The following is an 18,534-nucleotide window of genomic DNA, read 5'->3' as shown; positions in this document are numbered from 1 at the left end:
TTTAATTGAAAAAAGCAGGATCAGGAGACATCCAGCTCAAGCTGTGTGTTCTGATTGCTTTTACATCCAATAGCCCCTTACAGTGTTCCATTGCTGTGGTCATTAGTGTTAGTATGGTATTTCCAGAGAACTGGTGATGACCAGGTTTCACGTGCAGGTGCAAGCTTAATTTCTGCTCCCTTCACTCTTCTTACCTTCACTGTTAGATGAGGGCAAAGGAACAATGCATAAAACAGAATTAGACTTCAAGTGCTGATTTTGCTGCTAGTTAAATCTTTTGACTTTGTTTCTCTGCATTCTTCCAGTTAGCAATTTTTTGTCTTTTATGGTTTTACTTTGCTGTTACACTAACTTTTCAACTCATTTGTATGAACAATAGTCTATGGCAGATAAACTTATAATCTTTGTGTTGTAATAGTTATGTACATAAAAAAGACCGAGTGAACACTGTTACGCTGTCATAAAAATGTCTTCTTTCTGTTCCCACAGAGCACTGGCTTACCATGTTGAACTTCTCCATACTAAATAATAGTATCTGTTGGAAAGGTGTTATATCTGTTTATCTATGCACACCTTACTGACGTCAGAGTATATATTTGTAGGCCCATTACTAAATAAAATAAATGATTTTCACAAGCAAGGGACTCAGAGCTATGTCATTATTCTCAAGACAATTCTTGAAAAATAATGATCCTGTTTATATAAAAAAGTTCTCATTTCTGTTAGAAACTAATTTTGGGTACTGTTTGATAAGAGAAATAAACATTAGATAGATTAACTAGCTAAAAAGATCACTTGTGGAGAGCAGGCTGCAGGGGATAAACTAATTTAGAATGCCTGCATTCATTACATTTTTCCCCCTTTTTTTTTTTTTCAGGAGTTGTATTGTATTTACATAATTTATTTACATAAGCCATATTACTGCAAAAAATCCCAAACTGGTATTGATATATAAAGACTTTTGCGGTCCCATGAAAGTTTGGATTTCTAATTAAGGGTGTCTTCCACAGGGTATTTGAGGAACAAGGAATTAAAAGTCACATAATGGATTTCACTTTGTTTGTCCCTACCATACTGTCAACACTGAGGCAGGTTTAGATTTAGAGAGTGAAGAATAGCTTACTTTCGAGTTATACCAGCAAGTGAAATTCTGCTAACTCTGCATAACTTTTGTCCTAAGTAAAATATTAGCATTGCTTTGGTTTAGTAACAGGATGATTGTCATAATATTTTGCATCTTCAGAACACTTTTAAGTCAATCTGTTCAAGTATTTGCTGTTCTTACATCAAATAAATGAAGCCTTTATGTTTTTGCCACATTTCTGGCTCTAATGTATTTTTCAGAGTAAAGGCCACTTTTATTGCGTGATTTGTTTGGGTTTTTTTTATCACACCAGGTGCAGTGTCAGCATTAAACAAACAATGGAAATATTTTATGGATGGGAAAACTGTAGGTTAAGATTGATCTTAAAACAATCAATGCAGAAGGTAGGCTATCAGACTACCCCTCCCCTTCTATGCAGCAACATAATCAGAATATAATTGAGTTGTAGGGCTGGAAAGAAATGTCAAGAAGGCATCCAACCCAAAATGGCTTTGGTCAGGATGGGGCTGTCCAAGTGCCACGTACTGTGCATTGTTCCCTGCAATGTGGCTGGGCGTGCAACAACCTTTATCACCAAAAGGCAGGGCCAGGGAGGATACACATTCGTGTGATGGGCCGTGTTAGCATCCTTCCAGCTCTGTCACCCAATGGTTGTGGGAACACCCTCACCGTAACCAGATAGGCATCTGTCACAGGAGGGGGGATGCCTACATTTTAGTTGTGTAACAGGTACCTATGGCATTACCTGGCATTTGCGGAGCCTTTGGTGAGGGGAAGGCACAGAGTTCAAAGATTCAGCCCTAGCACAGAAAATTAAGCTGATAACTCTCACACGATTGTAAGTGTATGTGGAAAACAATTGATCACTTTTGAAATTGAAAGCCTGAGCTTTAACCAGTATGAAGATCGCTTCCATTGTTCCTCCACAGCCTTCTCCCCTTGACACTAGGTAACCCTTGTTCCTCCTCCACTTCCAGGGTGGAACCCAGAACCAGGCCAGTGCTCCAGCTGAAGCCTTATCCGTACCCAGTAAAACAAAATTGTCTATTGTGTCCTTATAGAACACTGATGTTAATACAGCCCACAGTGGCAGTTTCCTTTTTTTGCAATTGCATTATCCATCTATTCATATTCCTGTGCAATCCATCCCAGAAAAGCCAGATGCTTTTCTGCAGTGTTATAGCTTATTCCCTGCTTGTACTTGTGCATTTCATTTTCTGTCCTTTTTCTGTGCTGAACTTCATCCTACTGATCCTACATCAAGTTTTAATCTTATCCTTCAAAGTGCTTGCCACCTGCTCAGCCTTGAGTTATTAATAAACTTTCCAAAAGTATTGTCCAATTAATTGTTCAAGTAATTAATGAAAATAACAAGTAGTCCCAAACAGGGGCAGAGCTCAGGACATATACTTGCAGGATTTCTGTTACCCTCCCAGTTTAACAATGTAATTTTCAATGACTGCGTATGCTTGTGCACATGCTCTCTAGTGATTCCCTCTGGACTATACTTCCCATAGCTGCTACTGAGAATGTTCCATGGAGCTAGAACAAAAATCAAATGCAATGCAATCATTGATATCCACCTCATGAAAGAAGGAAATAAGACTGATTTTCTCTCAATACGCATACATTGGCTGCCTTTTACAATGTTTTTATCCTCTCAGTTATTGTACTTGAGTTCCCTGGATCTCAGTGTTATTCTGAGTATTGCAATCAGGTTCCCTGGTGACCGCATAAAGTTGGTGCCTTCTCTTTCCTTCTTTAAGTGTTATGTTTGCCCCTTTCCAGTCCCATGGGTAGCCTTGCCTATCCTTTTACAGACCTTCAAGTAGCTGAAGGTCTAATGAAGAGGCGCACACTGCAAATCTGACACAGGTTTACCTTCTGGTTCACCGCTGTGACCAGACTCTACACCTCAGGAGCACCCAAGGGTAGATGGAACAAGCCATGCCACATGAGTCCTCGGAGAACTTGCTGCACAGGTTGGAACAAGTACACCGAGCACTGGCAGGATCATGGTCCAGCACATTAGCCCACATGTTGCAGTGTGAAAGGTTCAAAGGCAGCTTTGGCTTGTTCCTTGAGGTGCCAGGATAGAGTGGATGGCAGGTAGGGAGGGCAATTCCTCTCGTTATTACTGATTTTAGAGGACAGGCAAATGTAGACTGAAGACCTGTTTTCTGCCACTTGAACCGTACCGTGAAAATAAAACGCTTGAAGGAGTTTGTACTTACATCAGAGGTTCCCATGATTTAGGTTTAATGAAGATAGCGATGGGATAGAGTTGTGCAACTTGTAGTCGTTTGATAGCGTTTCCTGACACATCGAGTATACAGTGCTTGCCCTGTTGGAAACACATGAGGATGTGTTTATTTTTGCAGAGTTTGCTGCAGATCAGGCAAAAGATGGGGAGCAATTCTGTGATGCAGTGCCCTGGAATGAGGTTGTTACTGGCACACCAGGGAAGGGGGACGCCAGGTCTTGCACTCCACTCCTCTGCGCTCTTTCCTTTGCTTTAGTGCTAATATAAAATATACACTGGAGATATGGGAACAAACCTGGTTTTTATTTCTACTGGGATGAACTTTGCAGGGGGAGAGGATTTTCTTCAGAGATGAGGAAAATTATTTCATAAAAATAATAAGATGTCTACATTCTTACTGGTTAATTCAGTCCTTGTTTGTGTCAGACTCCCCGAGTCACCTGAGGCAAGTCATTTAATCTTTCTGTGCTTCATTCTTTTGCCTCTGTGAAAGTGAGATAAGTTTATTTACCTGTCTTACAGAGGGAAGAGGGAAGGCTGCTTTGGGGCATACCTGAGGCACTGTGTTAGATCTCTGAATCGGTGGCACCAAATTCAAGTACAGAAAGTGCCAAGGTTGTTGTCATTCAAAGTCGGAGACTCTGCTTGTGGAGTCATTATAAAGCCTATAAATATTAGGATGCCGTTTTGCAGATATCTTATATTTTTGGCAGAAGAATCATGTCTGAGATACAATGTGGAAACAAAAGAGATCATCTTGCATGGGCAATAAAACTAGTGCCAACATACCCTTTCTGCCACAAATCTCACAGACTGGACGCTAGTTCCATATAAATTATCGTTGTACTGCCCAGCTTCTATAAATTTGTGCTCTTGGATGTCTTTTTCCATTTGTTCTCTTGAAATGACAAAATGATAATCTCTTCCATCCACTTCGTAGTCACGCTTTGGCCGTGTGGTATCTGCATGAAACAAGAGATGGAAGATCAAGAAGTCTGTGAAAACATTTGATGTGAAAAAATGCAGTAATTAACGTTTGCTCAGTGGCAATGCTGTGTCTGCTTTAAGTGGAGCTACTCCACATTTGGGAGGAGATCTTTGGCTATTACACACTGTTTTCAATGGAGTTATGACAATAAAGCTGCCTTTTTGTACTAGTACCTTCTGATGTTTACCTCTAATTAATACTTAAAGGCTACTGTAAAATTAGGTTTTACCAGAATTCGACATTTTTTTCAGCAGGAACATGCACAAACCTCAAATACAAAATGCATTCCGGATTGCAAATCTAATCCTATTACAGTGATGAAATTAATTGTCATATCATCAGTTCAATTTAGACTGAATTATAAGCCTGACTCTGATCTCACCTCTAGCGGTTTTAAGCTGGTGTATTTGCAGAGACAACAGTTTAGAATGAACTATGACTGCAACGAGGGGCTGAAAATAAACACCCAGTGAGCTCTAAGGATCCAATATATACTCTGCTTTATTCAGGGTCCAACATTGCTTGCAGATTAGACAGTCTAGATCTCACACAAATCACAGATCACTCTGTATTTTTATTGATGGATGCTGTGTAACTGAGTTGAAATATTTCACATTTTACCAGTACTTCAAACTTTATCCCATTTAAGACATCACAGATTAATTGATTAGTAAACTGAGTCAGTGGGTGGAAGGTTCCTTATTTCAAAAATACTACAGCTTTTGAGACAATTCTTTTGAGAAATTCTTTCCAGACCTTCACAATCTTTTTCTGTTTGTTCCTTTCCCCTTTTTTGTCCTATGGAAACATGGCTTTTGAGAAACTCAGCTACATGTAGTTCACGGATGCTGCTTTTACAGCAATTTACTTAATGTGTGGCACCAAGGGATACAGCTCACTCAGCTGCAGAAATAGGAATAAAATCATACTTACGTGGTACACACGACCCAAACTTATCAGGGAATTCAGATATCAAGTCATCGTTGATCCGATCTTTCATAGGACCCAGAATAATAACCGGCCTGGTGTAATTAACTGAACAACAAAAAGAAAAGCACATTTTGATGAATTTACTGACAATAACAGTAAATCTTCTCAAAGATCCGCTAACCAGAGTTATTGCCTTTATGTATGAAGTGAAGACTTAGGTGTACATTTTATTGATTAATAACTTATTTATTGACATGGCTAAACGAAAACTGAATGAGTATCACTCATTTTGCAGAGCTCTGTGGCGATGCACACACATGTAGTCAAAGGACTATGTGGAGGTATATATATTTGCTATTGCTCAGCAAGCTGACTCCCTAATGCTTGCAGATGGACTCTCTCATGAGGCATGGAAAGGATATTGCAGGATTTCTTTCTCCTCAGTTACACGAGTGCGTCCCCCATTAAATCAGGTGAGAGCACTTCCATTTTCAGTTCCCTTCCCATAGGTTCATCTGTCCTGGCTAGAGACACATACCACATGAGAAGGAAAATAATAAAGGCTTCCCATGTAACAATATTGCAGGATATCTAGAAAATATTTTGTAGACTGATTAACATAATTATTAGCAAAGCCCATGAGAGTATATAGGGGAGAGTCCTGAGAATGTTAGGACTTGGGGGCTAGCAAGGGAGACACTTAGATTGCTTCCTTTGTAAGAAATTGTAATAAATTGAGTGGCCGAGAAAAAGGAGCCACAGAGAGTCTGGAGCTGGCACAGCAAGGTTTACTGCTGGCCCCCAAATTATGAAATGAAAAATACAAGGAACAGTGACAGAAAAGGAAATGAAACTTACTTTCTTGTCTTGTGACAGGTTCATAAGAAAGGATGCAGTCTTCTTGGCCTCCTGATGAGAGAAGAAAGAGAAGAAATTGAAGCTGACAAGCAGCAGGTCAAGTACTAAAGCTTGATAAAACGTTTCACATAGAGACCGGGTTTGACACTTCTCCCTGGTAATGCTCTCACCTGAACCATTCCAAAGTCCCTCATAACTTCAAGGTGTGGAGACCCCTTCTTTATTTCCCTTCCCTCCCCTGCCATGTGTTTCAATTCTCTTTGCTGAAATTGGGCTTTTTCAATGTTGAGTAGTAAGGCTTCATTTATTGATTTGGTAGCAAGGCTGTTTACAAGGATGGTGCAGAAATTTAAGATGCAATTATTTTGCTTCTCCAATTGTTAAGGCTCTAACATGCTGCAGCAGAGAAAATCCACAAGCTGCCTAAACTATTTTTATCCTCAGAATATATACGTTTTGGTTGATTGTCCTTCTGTGCATAACCTCCATAGTCTAGTTTATCCACAGCCTGACATCTAGCTATGAGCTATTTTCTGACCCTTATTTCCCTGAACACAAATCTCACAGCATCATATTTTACACACTTATCCTCTCTCCACTCCTGTTAGGATAGGGTCGTTTCCTCATGGTGATATTTAGGGAACTAGAGCAGAGACATTTGCCAAGAGAAACAAGTGGCATTATATGGACCATGACTTGGGTGCAGGTGCATGGCCCCGATGCATCACTGTCCTCCCCTCTGTGGGGGTGCAAGAGGAGATGGAGAAGGATTCTTTAACCTAATGCATGAATAATCCCTCTGCATTTCTCTTTCTGGGTCACTGTCGCATACTTGGTACCACGTAAGGGTTCTGGCAGGTTCTAAATAGCACTTAAGACTTAGCAAAGTTTAAAATTACAATTTTATTTTTACTCTGTTCATTGCTTGTCTCTGAGAAAATCCACAGATGGGCTTTTGCAACTAATTTACATACTACAGAAGAAAGAATGTCATAAGGCATACCAGGGCTTCATAAAACAGACAAGGTTGCCTTCATTTCATCTGCCTGTGTGCACGTGAGTGTGTGTTACACTGTCCTGGTGGGCTTCTGCCAAGCCATACAGGGGAAGAGGGCTACCTGATGCCTGATGCATGAGACAAGTAGGATTTAGAGGGGGATTTACATCCTGAAGTAGTCTGACTACTGAGTCGCTCGTGAATCTAATACATTGATAGAGATTTTTTGTGATATATGATCTAGGCAGCTGTGAGAAATGTGTAAGGAAGCTTTTCAAGTAAAAATAACGTTGTAATTCAGGAGAATGACAGAAAAAGCAGATAAAAAAAAGTACTGGTGTGTTAGGAGAGAGGGAGAACAGGCAGGACTAACTCCAACCTAGCAATGGTGCTGAAGCAGCAAAGAGAAAACATCATATTTAATAAAAGGAAGAGATTATACAGCTTTTGAGGATGAGGCAACATAACATATGAAGAGTGTGGGTAATGGATTTTCTTCTCTTTTTGCAACTGTTTGATACCATAATCACTTGCTTAACTTTGGTTTTCATGCAAAGTTAAAAACCTACAATCATTGTTACACTAGGTTTCATGCATCAGATGTATTATTTTCCCTTAATTTTCTATGGAAATTTTAGGGGTGATACGAAACTCGGGATTTCCCATTCCCCTGGAGATGAAAGGATTCACTCTCCAGGCTGGATGAGGATGCTCCTGCACTGCCTGCCCTCCATCCCCTAGGAGACAAAGCTGTGTTTTTCAACAGCCTGAGAAAGTCAGCCTTGGGGTGGGCAATGAAGCCCTCGTGTACTACACATGAGCAGGGGAGCCTGTTTGTATGAATACAATCTTAAACTTGAAAATACTTGTTTCAATAGCATACAGATCTGCAGAAGGGGATTCATTTCAGCTAATTTCAGATATCACTGTATCGTGAGTGCTTATGTCTAAGCTAGTCCCTAGGTACCGTTTGGAGTTAATGGGTGCCGACAAAGAGGCAAGTGCATATTCTAAGACATGAGTCATCTGAACTATTTTAGGTGTCTACTTTGGGATGAGAGAAAAAGCCATAAGGGTCCTATAACAGCATTTGAAGGACAAGGTCAGATGCAGACATGTGCATTTAAACAGCAGAATCCCATGGGAGTGACAGTGACAAGAGCAACTGAAGGAAAATAGCCAATAATTCTGACACTATTGTTTACAATATTTTTTTTTTTTTTTGTGGGCTCATATTTGGCTTTGGCACAGAATTATAACCAGCACAAATAAGCTAGCACAGATTTTACCTTCTGTTTTGCCCAGCCTCTGGCATACATGTCCAGATGCTAAAGCTGACAATACATCCATGCCATCAGTAGGGTATGAGCTATGGAGACAAACGAGCCTGTCGTTTCATAGAAGTGTGGTGAAACTGTGGACAGATGGAAGGCAAAGAAAAAACTCCAGCCCACTCAAATTGTGCTGAAGCTTAAGCCATTGGAAAGGGTTGCAGCCAGTAAGGAGAAACTTTGGGGCTGACTGTGATCCACAGGGACTTAAGGATAGGCATCTTCTGGAGTGAAGGCTATTCAGCGCTGAGGTTCAGACTCAACATGGAGTGTGGGTGTTGGGGAAAGAGCCCCATTTCCACTACTTTTCTCTTCTGGAAAAAGGGCTCCAGAAGCTCAAGTTTCTACCTGAACAAAATTCTTCCAAGTCCTGTCCAGACAAAATCCTGTAAGTCCTCAGAGGCTAATATGCATGCTAACTGTACCAGATGGTATTCTTTCATAACATCTACTTAGTACTGCACGGTATTGAAATACTCCATCAAGTATTAAGTGTAATGAAGGGCTGTAGACAAATTCAATAATCAGATTGCTATAACCTTGTGATGGCTTTGAGGTGTGAGACACAGTGTGAAATTCAGCAGGACATGGGCTATTATTTATCATTTGACTAAGCTTCATTTACCACCCACATTAACAGCTTAATTAGCACAGGTTAGCTATATTGATCTGGAAAATCTTTGTGTAATTTAACTGACAAAACAAAAAGAGAAAAAAGAGAAAGCCCTTTCTGTAGGATTTTGGCATGATCCCTTGTTCTTAGTAAAATTGAATCAAGTCAAAAAGAGAAGAAAGAAAATAAAGAAAAAGAAGAAAGAAAAAAGGAATCTTTCCTAAATGGGATATACTTATTGGAGGGTTTTCACTTTCCCTGGATTGCTAGGTCTCTGCTTCCCTTTGCTCTTGGTTTGCCTGTTGGTGATGTCTCATGCTTGGGAAGAGAAGAATAACCCAGAGTTTGTTATAACTCAGCCTCTATAAACTGGGCAGAGAGGTCCTGCACAGTCAGATGAGTTTCATAAGGACAAATAATTTCCTCTTTTTAAAGGATTTTATGGTATTTCAGAGAGTTAGCCCTACAATGGGCGTAAGGCGTTGCCTCTGTTTTCCCTTTCTCATCAGATGGCAGAGAATCTGTGAAAGACTCAAAACCAGTTTCAGTGTAGACCTGGTAGATATCAGGCATTTTTCATGTCAGCCATAGAAAGGTCTGGTTTCCTACTGTCTTGCCAGAGCATCCAGAGCTTCCACAGCGCCAGTGCAACTGCGCCTGGCATGTGAGTAACGGGGCAGGAGAGCTGCTGGGAGCTGCCGTGGTGCAGCCACCATGTAATAAAACACCCACCCCATCTAACATCTTATGCAGTGGGGATCTGTGGATTGTGGCATTTCATTAGAGGGATGTGAATGAAAAATGCATGTGAAGGGATTTAAAGCAGTGAACAGCAAAAAAGTAGTACTTATGAAGACAGCTAAAAGTTTTTTATTTTAGAAAAATCAAAGAGAATTTTGGGTTTCGTTAGGATTTCTGGACTAATAGTGGTGGTTATCATCAATACACATGTAAAATAGATGTAGATGAAACAAATTTTATTTTTGAGCTTTTGCCTGAATTTTGTTGCTTATCTGGATCTAAAATCAAAGGAAACCTACTTTTCTGCCACTATCCATTTAGGTTTTGGGCTAATGTATGGATTACCTAGTTGTACTTGGCAAGATCTTGGAGAAATTAATTTCTTGTTTTGTTTCATCTGCACAGACTGCACTGGGCAGTCAATATCCGAGCCTCTAGTTGGCTCAAAATCCCTTTCCTGGACCTCTGCTTATGCAAGTAAACACATGATTTTTTGAAATATGTTGATAACTATGAAAGGCTGGAAATCCAATACATGAGAAGATCATCAGTAGTCTGAAAATGAACTTGTGACTGAAAAGTGGTGTATCAACACTGTGTGTTTAAGATCAATACAGCTTGTGAGGGCATGAAATGAGACCAATACTTGTGCCAGTTTGAGCGTGCCTGAATAATACGGTAATCCTTGGGGAGTGCAAGAGGCAATGTGTGCGTCCTAATTAATCAGTGGCCTAACACAATAATCAGGACTCCTTAAACTTACTCTGTCTGAAAAATCTCACTACAAGGGTGACTTGGTGACAGAGGGTAAAAATTTTTGTTTCTAACAGTTTTCCTTATTTTTAACTTTTAGGCCTATATTGCCTCTCTAGGTAATTGGTGCAATCAACCAGTTATGCAATTAGGCTAAACAGATGTGTAATTTCGATGACAGCTGTAAAAACCCTTACTGAACCACGTGGAAGAGCATTACAATACATATGCAGTAGAGAGACTTGAAATTCATGGCCATTATGAAAATCATGTCTCGCAAAATAAAACCTGATGAGTCCATGGGAAAAAAAAAAAGTGTTCTTACAAGTTTGTTTTGAAAAGGAAATCAGGACAGTTTAAATCACAGAACTCAAAATAAACTTTCAATCATGGTTTGATTAGCTGGTTCAGGGATAAGTCAAAGTTGGCTGTAAATATCCTTATCACAAAAAGAACAACTTGCTGTGGGATCAGGACTTTATATACCACTCTGCAAATTTGGTTTTACTGCTGAGAACAAAAGCAAATCAACTAACATCATTACAACCTTCATATTAGCGTGGCCAGTGTGATGCAGCAGTGGCTGTGTGGCAGCTCAGCACCTTTTAGATCAGATCAGCATTTGTTCCTGGCTCAAAAATACCTTTTAATTTTTAAATAAAGGGCCAGATTCTGCTGTCAAATGTGTTTGTGGTTCCCCCTGAAGTTAATGGAGCTGAAGATTATATGTTGGGATAAAGAAACTCCCACTGTTGGGTCCAGCACTTTTGCTCGTTAGCAGCTCAGTGTTGAGAGCACTGGCAGAAGAAATCAGGTTTACTATCTGCAACACCCTTGTTGCTAAGAAGTGGTCCAAAAATTTTTCTCTTGAGACTACATAGGAGGACTTTTGATTACATTACTATTTTGAAATAAAAAGTATCTGACCTCTGTCAAGAAGTTGATTTTTTAACCCTCAAGCCCAAGACATAAGCAATACTTCTGGCAATACTCAAATTCTTAAGCAATATATTTTTCTAAATAAGTATGAATGCATCAGAATATCTCCTAGAAAAAGCCCAACCAATTTGTAACCCCTTTGTTGATCACTGTCCAGGGCACAGCCTGGACAGCTCTCAGAAGCCTTCAACAACACTTTGTGTAGCTGTACCCGTGGTTTGGAATGGTTCTAGGAATGATCAAATAGTACAGATTTCACCAATAGCTACTTTTCAATAAATACTCATCATGAGAAGCAAAAGTTAGAGAAACATGTTGAAACAATTGCCAGAGACCCACTAGAAAAAATGCAGAACACCTTACCCTGGAGTCCAACTGGCCTGTTTTTATAGGGACAAATAAGAACGTCTGCAGGAGAACACATGGCACTTGTCAGGCATTTCTTACCCACGTACTTTTCTTTGTGCTGGCCAAGGTGTGAATCGCTGATTTCATAGAATCATAGAACGATTCAGGTTGGAAAAGACCTTTAAGATCTTCAAATTCAACCATTAACCTAACACTGCCGAGTCCACCACTAAACCATGTCCCTATGTACCACATCCACACGTCTTTTAAACACCTCCAGGGATGGGGGCTCAGCTGCTTCCCTGGGCAGCCTGTTCCAATGCTTGGCAATCCTTTTGGTGAAGAATTTTTTCCTACTATCCAATCTAAACCTCCCCTGGCACAACTTGAGGCTGTTTTGTCTTGTCCTGTTGCTTGTTACTGGGAGAAGAGACCGACCCCCACCTGCCCACAGCCCCTGTCAGGCAGCTGTAGAGAGCGATAAGGTCCCCCCTGAGTCTTCTCCTCTCCAGGCTGAACACCCCCACTTCCCTCAGCTGCCCCCCCCGAGCTGTGCCGCAGCCCCTTCCCCAGCTCCAGTGCCCATCTCTGGACACGCTGCAGCCCCTCTACATCCCTTTTGTGGTGAGAGGCCCAACACTTGAACACAGGATTCAAGGTGTGGCCGCACCAGGGCCCAGCACAGGGGGACGGGCACTGCCTGGCCCTGCTGGCCACGCTGCTGCTGACACCGGCCAGGGCGCTGCTGGCCGCCGTGGCCACCTGGGCACACGGGGGGCTCATGCCCAGCCGGCTGCCGACCAGCCCCCCCAGGCCCTTCTCTGCTGGGCAGGTTTCCAGCCACTCTCTCCTAACTTCCCACAATTCAGAAAGCAGTGGGGAGGCAAACCCTTTCTTCCTGTTCATTTGCTGCAGAAAGTGAAGAGAAGAGAAGAGAAGAGAAGAGAAGAGAAGAGAAGAAGAGAAGAGGAGAGGAGAGGAGAGGAGAGGAGAGAAGAGGAGAGGAGAGGAGAGGAGAGGAGAGGAGAGGAGAGGAGAGGAGAGGAGAGGAGAGGAGAGGAGAGGAGAGGAGAGGAGAGGAGAGGAGAGGAGAAGAGAAGAGAAGAGAAGAGAAGAGAAGAGAAGAGAAGAGAAGAGAAGAGAAGAGAAGAGAAGAGAAGAGAAGAGAAGAGAAGAGAAGAGAAGAGAAGAGAAGAGAAGAGAAGAGAAGAGAAGAGAAGAGAAGAGAAGAGAAGAGAAGAGAAGAGAAGAGAAGAGAAGAGAGAAGAGGAGGCACTGGAACAGGTCAAGAACCCTGTGCAAAACCCTTGAGCTCTCCAGCAGTTTTCTGTTCACTCTCCATGAATTTTTCAGCTTCATTTTTTTTTCCTCCTCACAGTATGCCCCGTTTCACCAGTGCAGACTGAGGGCTAGGTGAGTTTGCAAGGCAACACACATGGTGGCCTGGTAAAATAACTTGCAGTGCCTTACATGAGCACACAAATTCTCCTCAAAGTGGCACTAGATCGTGAGGAAGAACAGCTTTGCAACATGGCTGTTTCCAAATGGAGTTCAAACAGACTCCGTCTGTGGCAGTGACTGATGTTGGGCCCCATTCCCAGCTACCCAGATGCAAACAAGAAAAGCAGAAATAATAATATGCTGTCTCATTCTACAAAGAATAAGCTTTACCCTGAGCACCTAATGGTTTTTTCCTTTCATTAGGAATAAATAAATTAGAAGGTAGTGAGGAATACATCTTTAGGAAATGTTCGCGGTTTAGGTCTGATAATTACTCTTCCCACATGAAGGACATTGATAGGTTCGCGGTGACCTCTGTCAACAGTCCCACAAGGTCAGAACTCCAGTGAAATAACTTCTTCATGACAAGCCTCATCTCTCTTACCTCCATTCCCTCACGATTTCTTGGCTGCTTTATCTGACCAACTGCCTCTCACTCTGTCTGATTCTTTGTTCTCAAGTCAAGACCTTTCTAGGGGAGATTTGCTGCAATGACTGTGTGATGGGATGCACTTTTGCCACAGTGTAGCCTGGAGATCAGAGAGCAGCCAGCTGGATTCAGGAGGGCTTTAAGTCCCCACAGGAGATATGCTGATATATTACGGCCATGCAGTAACTGAGCACACAGTCAAGTGTGAGTTGATATGCCATTGTGGCCATCTGAAACACTCATTTCCAGCTGGTAACCACAGTTGCTAGTTGCCCAAGGTTATGTCCTCAAATGTCATGTCACCACACACTGATGAACCCTTAGCAAATGAAATTAAGCCTGTTGGGCACCAGCTGCTGGATTTTAAATCCACTTTCACTTGGCATAACCTAAGACTGGCTTCCTCTGCTGCTGAGTGGCATAGCTCCCCAATGGCCAGAGAAAGGAGCCCTGCCTGTGTCTTCTCCATTAGGCAGCAGTTGCTGGACATACCAGTAATGTGTGGGGAGCTCCTGCCAACAGCATGCAGGCTGGATGCTTCTGGGGTGAGACAGGAGCTTGCCCAGATGGAAATCACTCTGGAAGGAGAGTGCCTGCCATGGGCAGTTGTTACCCCAACATTGTTTCTTCCAAGTGTCTATGTCCTACCTACCTTCCTCAAATCATTTCTATCCCCTGTCTTGCACTCAAAACATACACTTTCTTTCAAGCTATTGCACAGCCAATGAGGAACTGGCTGTCTGGTCTGTCTGATGGTGAAATTTGGGAACTAGTTTTTGTGGACCTCCCTCAAATGTTTGGTTACAACTGGGCACCCCTGTTAAGCCTCCTGTTTGGGACAGTTCATCAGGCATGGGATGTGCTCAGCCACCAGCCTAGATTCTCCTCTGGATTTTTACCCTGAGCTCACCCTGAAATAAATGCAACTGGAAGAGATTTGACTCATGCAGACTTGTGAAAATTTAACCTATTGACTCATTCGCGATTGCGAAGTCAGTCTGGGAAAAGAGCATCTTATATTTCAAACACAAAGTCCTCCTATCCTTCTAAGTAGAGGACACATTAAAAATGAAGTGGTTCAGAATTGGATTTTGGCAGTTCAAGAGCGCCTACTGTTTTCTTGTGACTCTGGCAATTGCTTTCCAAGGAAACCTTTGCAATACTGGAGCATACAAACTAATTTTCCATTCCTGAATTGCATAAGATTAGCTGTTTTACTGAAACAAACCGGCGTTTATTAACAGAGCTCAACTGCTATGCATTGTATCACGACTAGTAAATATGAGGTATTATACCAATGATTACCTGAATGTATGTGGGTGCTTAGCACAAGTGCTGAGTGACTGGTGGAAAACTCATGTGCTAAGCAAATGGCTTGAAAAAGTTAAACAACGGGGTGATTTAACAAGCAATCTATCATTTTAATTTCCGTTTATTACATTTCCAGTAATTTATTTAATGCCTTTTTTTTTTTTTTTTCTTTTCAACAGTTCCAGAAAAATAGCTATATTGGTTTAAATTTGGGGTATTAGTAATAATTACCCAGAAAGTACAATCCCTTGGATATATGATCATATGGAGTCTTTAATTCTAACCAAATCAGGTTGCAGGGTTGGGACCTCCACTTACAGGCAATTGGTGACAGTCAGTGGCAATGCTTAAGGGGAGAAGGTCTACCTTACCTTTTTTTGAGGACTTCAGTATGCATTAGGAAACCCATACTGCCAAAATTAAGGGCCCAACAAAATTTTTTTTACTATTTCTTAGCCCTTCATACAGGCATGCAGAAATGGAAGTAAATATTGCGACCTTGTAAAGAGGATGTCTTGTGTAGATTTGACTACATCTATGTGTAATTTTACTCTCAAAAGATCATCAAGAAACTGCCCTCTCCCTGCTGAAATAAACGTCTTGTGACTAAACCAAATAATCCTGACTTTCACAGGCTACCCAAAACCAGGTTTGGTTTTACGTCCCAGAATACATCCCAAATAACAACCTTCCTCCGTTCTCTTATAAAGGTTGCCAGTTTTCTTTCGTAGCTTTGTACTTGAAATGTGGTTGTAAATTTGAATTCCAAGCCATTTGCTCCAACTGTCTTTATAACATTAACAAAGGAGTAGCAAGGACAGAAACAAAATAAAAGAAACAAACAAAACAAGCAATGCAAAGTAAAAGGACTCTAATGAAAGCAGTAACTTACTGTAGCTACTTTCACTATCGCTGGCATTAGAAGAAACATGTTCTGCAAGAACAGTACAGCAAATTAAAGAACATAACCAAGCACCACAGAGCTGCAGAAACTTAAAAGAACTGCCACAATCATGCAAAGGTAGTTGTGCAGAAAGGAAATAAAAACTATGCAGTGACATCACCTGAAAACTCTATTTACACAGGTAATTTACACTGATAATTTACACAGGTAAAATGAAAGCTTTCTCTCTTGTGGCATCTCAGAGATTCTGTGTACTAGCTAGTGATATGTGTCATGGAAAGGCCATGTCTCTTCTTGATGAGACAGTTAAGGGCATCTCACATAATTTCAAAGTATATTATGGTCCATTTGCATCTCATTGGACATCTTGAGTAATTTCATGAAACCTGAGTGTCTGCTCATATTATTCTGCGCTATCAGTAACATGTGTCATTAACGCATGGGAACTGTCCCTGTTAAACTTCTGACCTGTGGCCGTCTTTAATCACTATGCACTACCCCGAATGGTTAACAAATTAACATGAAAATGGTTTTGATACCAAGTCTTGTAACTGTGTGTATTTTACCCTGTTCAAAAAAAGAAGACAAAGCCTATGACAAAACTAAGGAAAAAAAATGGAATAAATCTTTTTTCAGATATTGTGTAGCCTCAGGATTTGAACTAGCATATGAAAACCTTTACCAGACCAGTCTGGACGGGTGAATGGGGATATAAGAACTATCACGATGGGTCAGGCTTGTTGTCTGGCAAATCTGCCGTCCTGTTTCTATTATATTCTTTAAAGGAAGATGCAACCTATACTGTGTGAAGTAGCTCTTCCCAAACAATAGTCAGCAGACTGTTTATGGTCAGTCATACCATGCGATACGGTCTTCAGGAGGTCTGCAGAACCACATTAAACAGTGGTTTTCATATTATCTCTAGTAGAAATCCTGATTTCTTTGCACCTGAAAGATCATTTGACAGTTGAAACTTTCCAGCTGGCCCAGGAAATTTAGAAGCCAATGGTGTAAAGGCTGTACAGTGGGGAGCCACCCTGGGTTAAGGAGAAAGACATGGTGGTTTAAAGGGACAATGGGTACAAATAAGTCACCTCATGACAAATCAGTCCAATATTTGGCATTAAACAAGTGGGCAGATTAGGCTGTGGGTGACTGACAACACTCACCTGCAACTGCCTCTAAACATTCCCAGTAAAAGAAGGAACTCATAAAAGCCAAGTATCCCCTGGGATAAACCCAGAGCAGACCTTGCATGGATATCATGAAGGATGACTATGGGAACAGTGCCAAGACCACCTCTTCTCTGCAAGGTGCTGCATTTCCCTGATGTACCAATCTAATGGCTTAGGGTTTGTGGAGTGGGACTGGTGGAGTTACTGGAGCAGCACAAATAAGAGGGGATGATATCTGATAAAAATAGTAGTGGAGAAGTCTGATTTTGGGCTTAGTAAGAAGGTTTAGAAAACCCACCTTACATTTTGAAGAAAACAATATGACTTTCGGACATTTTGTAGCAAGTTAACAAGGACTGTCTCAAACTAATAGTCTATACAGGACCATGAAGAACCATATTAAACAAGAATAAATATATTTCATAGAAAGAACTGTCATCAAAAAGCGTATTTGACTTGAATAGTAGTGAAATTTGGATGAGTGGGAATGTCTAGAGGTATGCCAGTAACTGAAAGCTAGGTGCAATATTAACAGAGAAACTAGAGCCTATATAATATAATACCTCTGTGTTACTTTTCCCTTAGAAATTTGCAGAATTCAGTTATCTCCTTCCAAATGTTTGGATATTATGGAGATTTGTCTTTGTAAGGACATGGACATTCAGGAGAGTTATCAGATCAGAAGTATTCTCTTTAGCAGGGAAGGATCTGCATTTGTTGCTAATGAGCTGCTATGACACTTAAAGTAGCACAATGGTTAGAATTCAGGAGGCCACCACATTTGCTGTCTATCACTGATAAAACAGGTCTTGAAGAACTGTTCTTCATACAAGAGATGAAGCTTTCATCTTTAAATTGTGAGCTACTCTATGGCTTAAAGTTAAACCATTAAAATATCACTTCAACAAATCAGACAGAAACAGAATAACCTCTAAAATTGTGTGCAGGGATGTGCACTCCTGCAATTAAAAATCACATACAAAACAGTAGGTGATGCAATGTTAACATTCACACACATTTTGCTCCAATTACCAGGTGCTTAAGAAAAAGAGTAAGAACTGAGGAAGAAGCAGCCAAACACATGCAAATGGCGTTTTGTTTAAATTATTTAGCTCTGGGTACAGAATATAATGTAGCTATTTATATAGAAATCAGCTGCAAATATTTCACTCTATACAATTTTTCTGGTCTAACTTTCGAGGAAGCAAAATCGTTTCTGAACAATTAGCTGACACATTACACATTCTGCAATGCCAAGTCTTGTGGCAGGATTGCTGCATCAGAAGAAGAAATTGATTAAGGTTGCATGACAGAGAATAGGATGCTAATGGTGAAATGGGTCCAAAAT

General features: G+C 41.0%; 1 protein-coding gene across 26 annotated transcripts in view; it reads right to left on the bottom strand.

The window, feature by feature from the left end:
- Positions 1–18,534, bottom strand: part of DLG2 (discs large MAGUK scaffold protein 2) — a 1,068,724-nt gene that overhangs the window by 34,805 nt on the left and 1,015,385 nt on the right. For 15 of the 26 annotated variants that reach the window (XM_080375907.1, XM_080375912.1, XM_080375908.1 and 12 more), the window contains 5 exons: positions 16,000–16,041; positions 6,145–6,195; positions 5,290–5,391; positions 4,158–4,330; positions 3,340–3,449 (listed from right to left, as the gene is read on the bottom strand). In XM_080375907.1, coding sequence (XP_080232033.1) covers positions 3,340–3,449; positions 4,158–4,330; positions 5,290–5,391; positions 6,145–6,195; positions 16,000–16,041 — 478 coding nt within the window. The remainder of the gene's footprint in view (positions 1–3,339; positions 3,450–4,157; positions 4,331–5,289; positions 5,392–6,144; positions 6,196–15,999; positions 16,042–18,534) is intronic. The other 11 variants (XM_080375911.1, XM_080375888.1, XM_080375890.1 and 8 more) reach the window with 1 other exon arrangement.

The sequence above is a fragment of the Falco punctatus genome, assembly GCF_963210335.1.
Source record: "Falco punctatus genome assembly, chromosome: 2".
NCBI lineage: Eukaryota > Metazoa > Chordata > Aves > Falconiformes > Falconidae > Falco > Falco punctatus.
The sequence above is the reverse complement of the archived record's forward strand: the minus strand, read 5'-3'. Positions and strand labels throughout refer to the sequence as shown.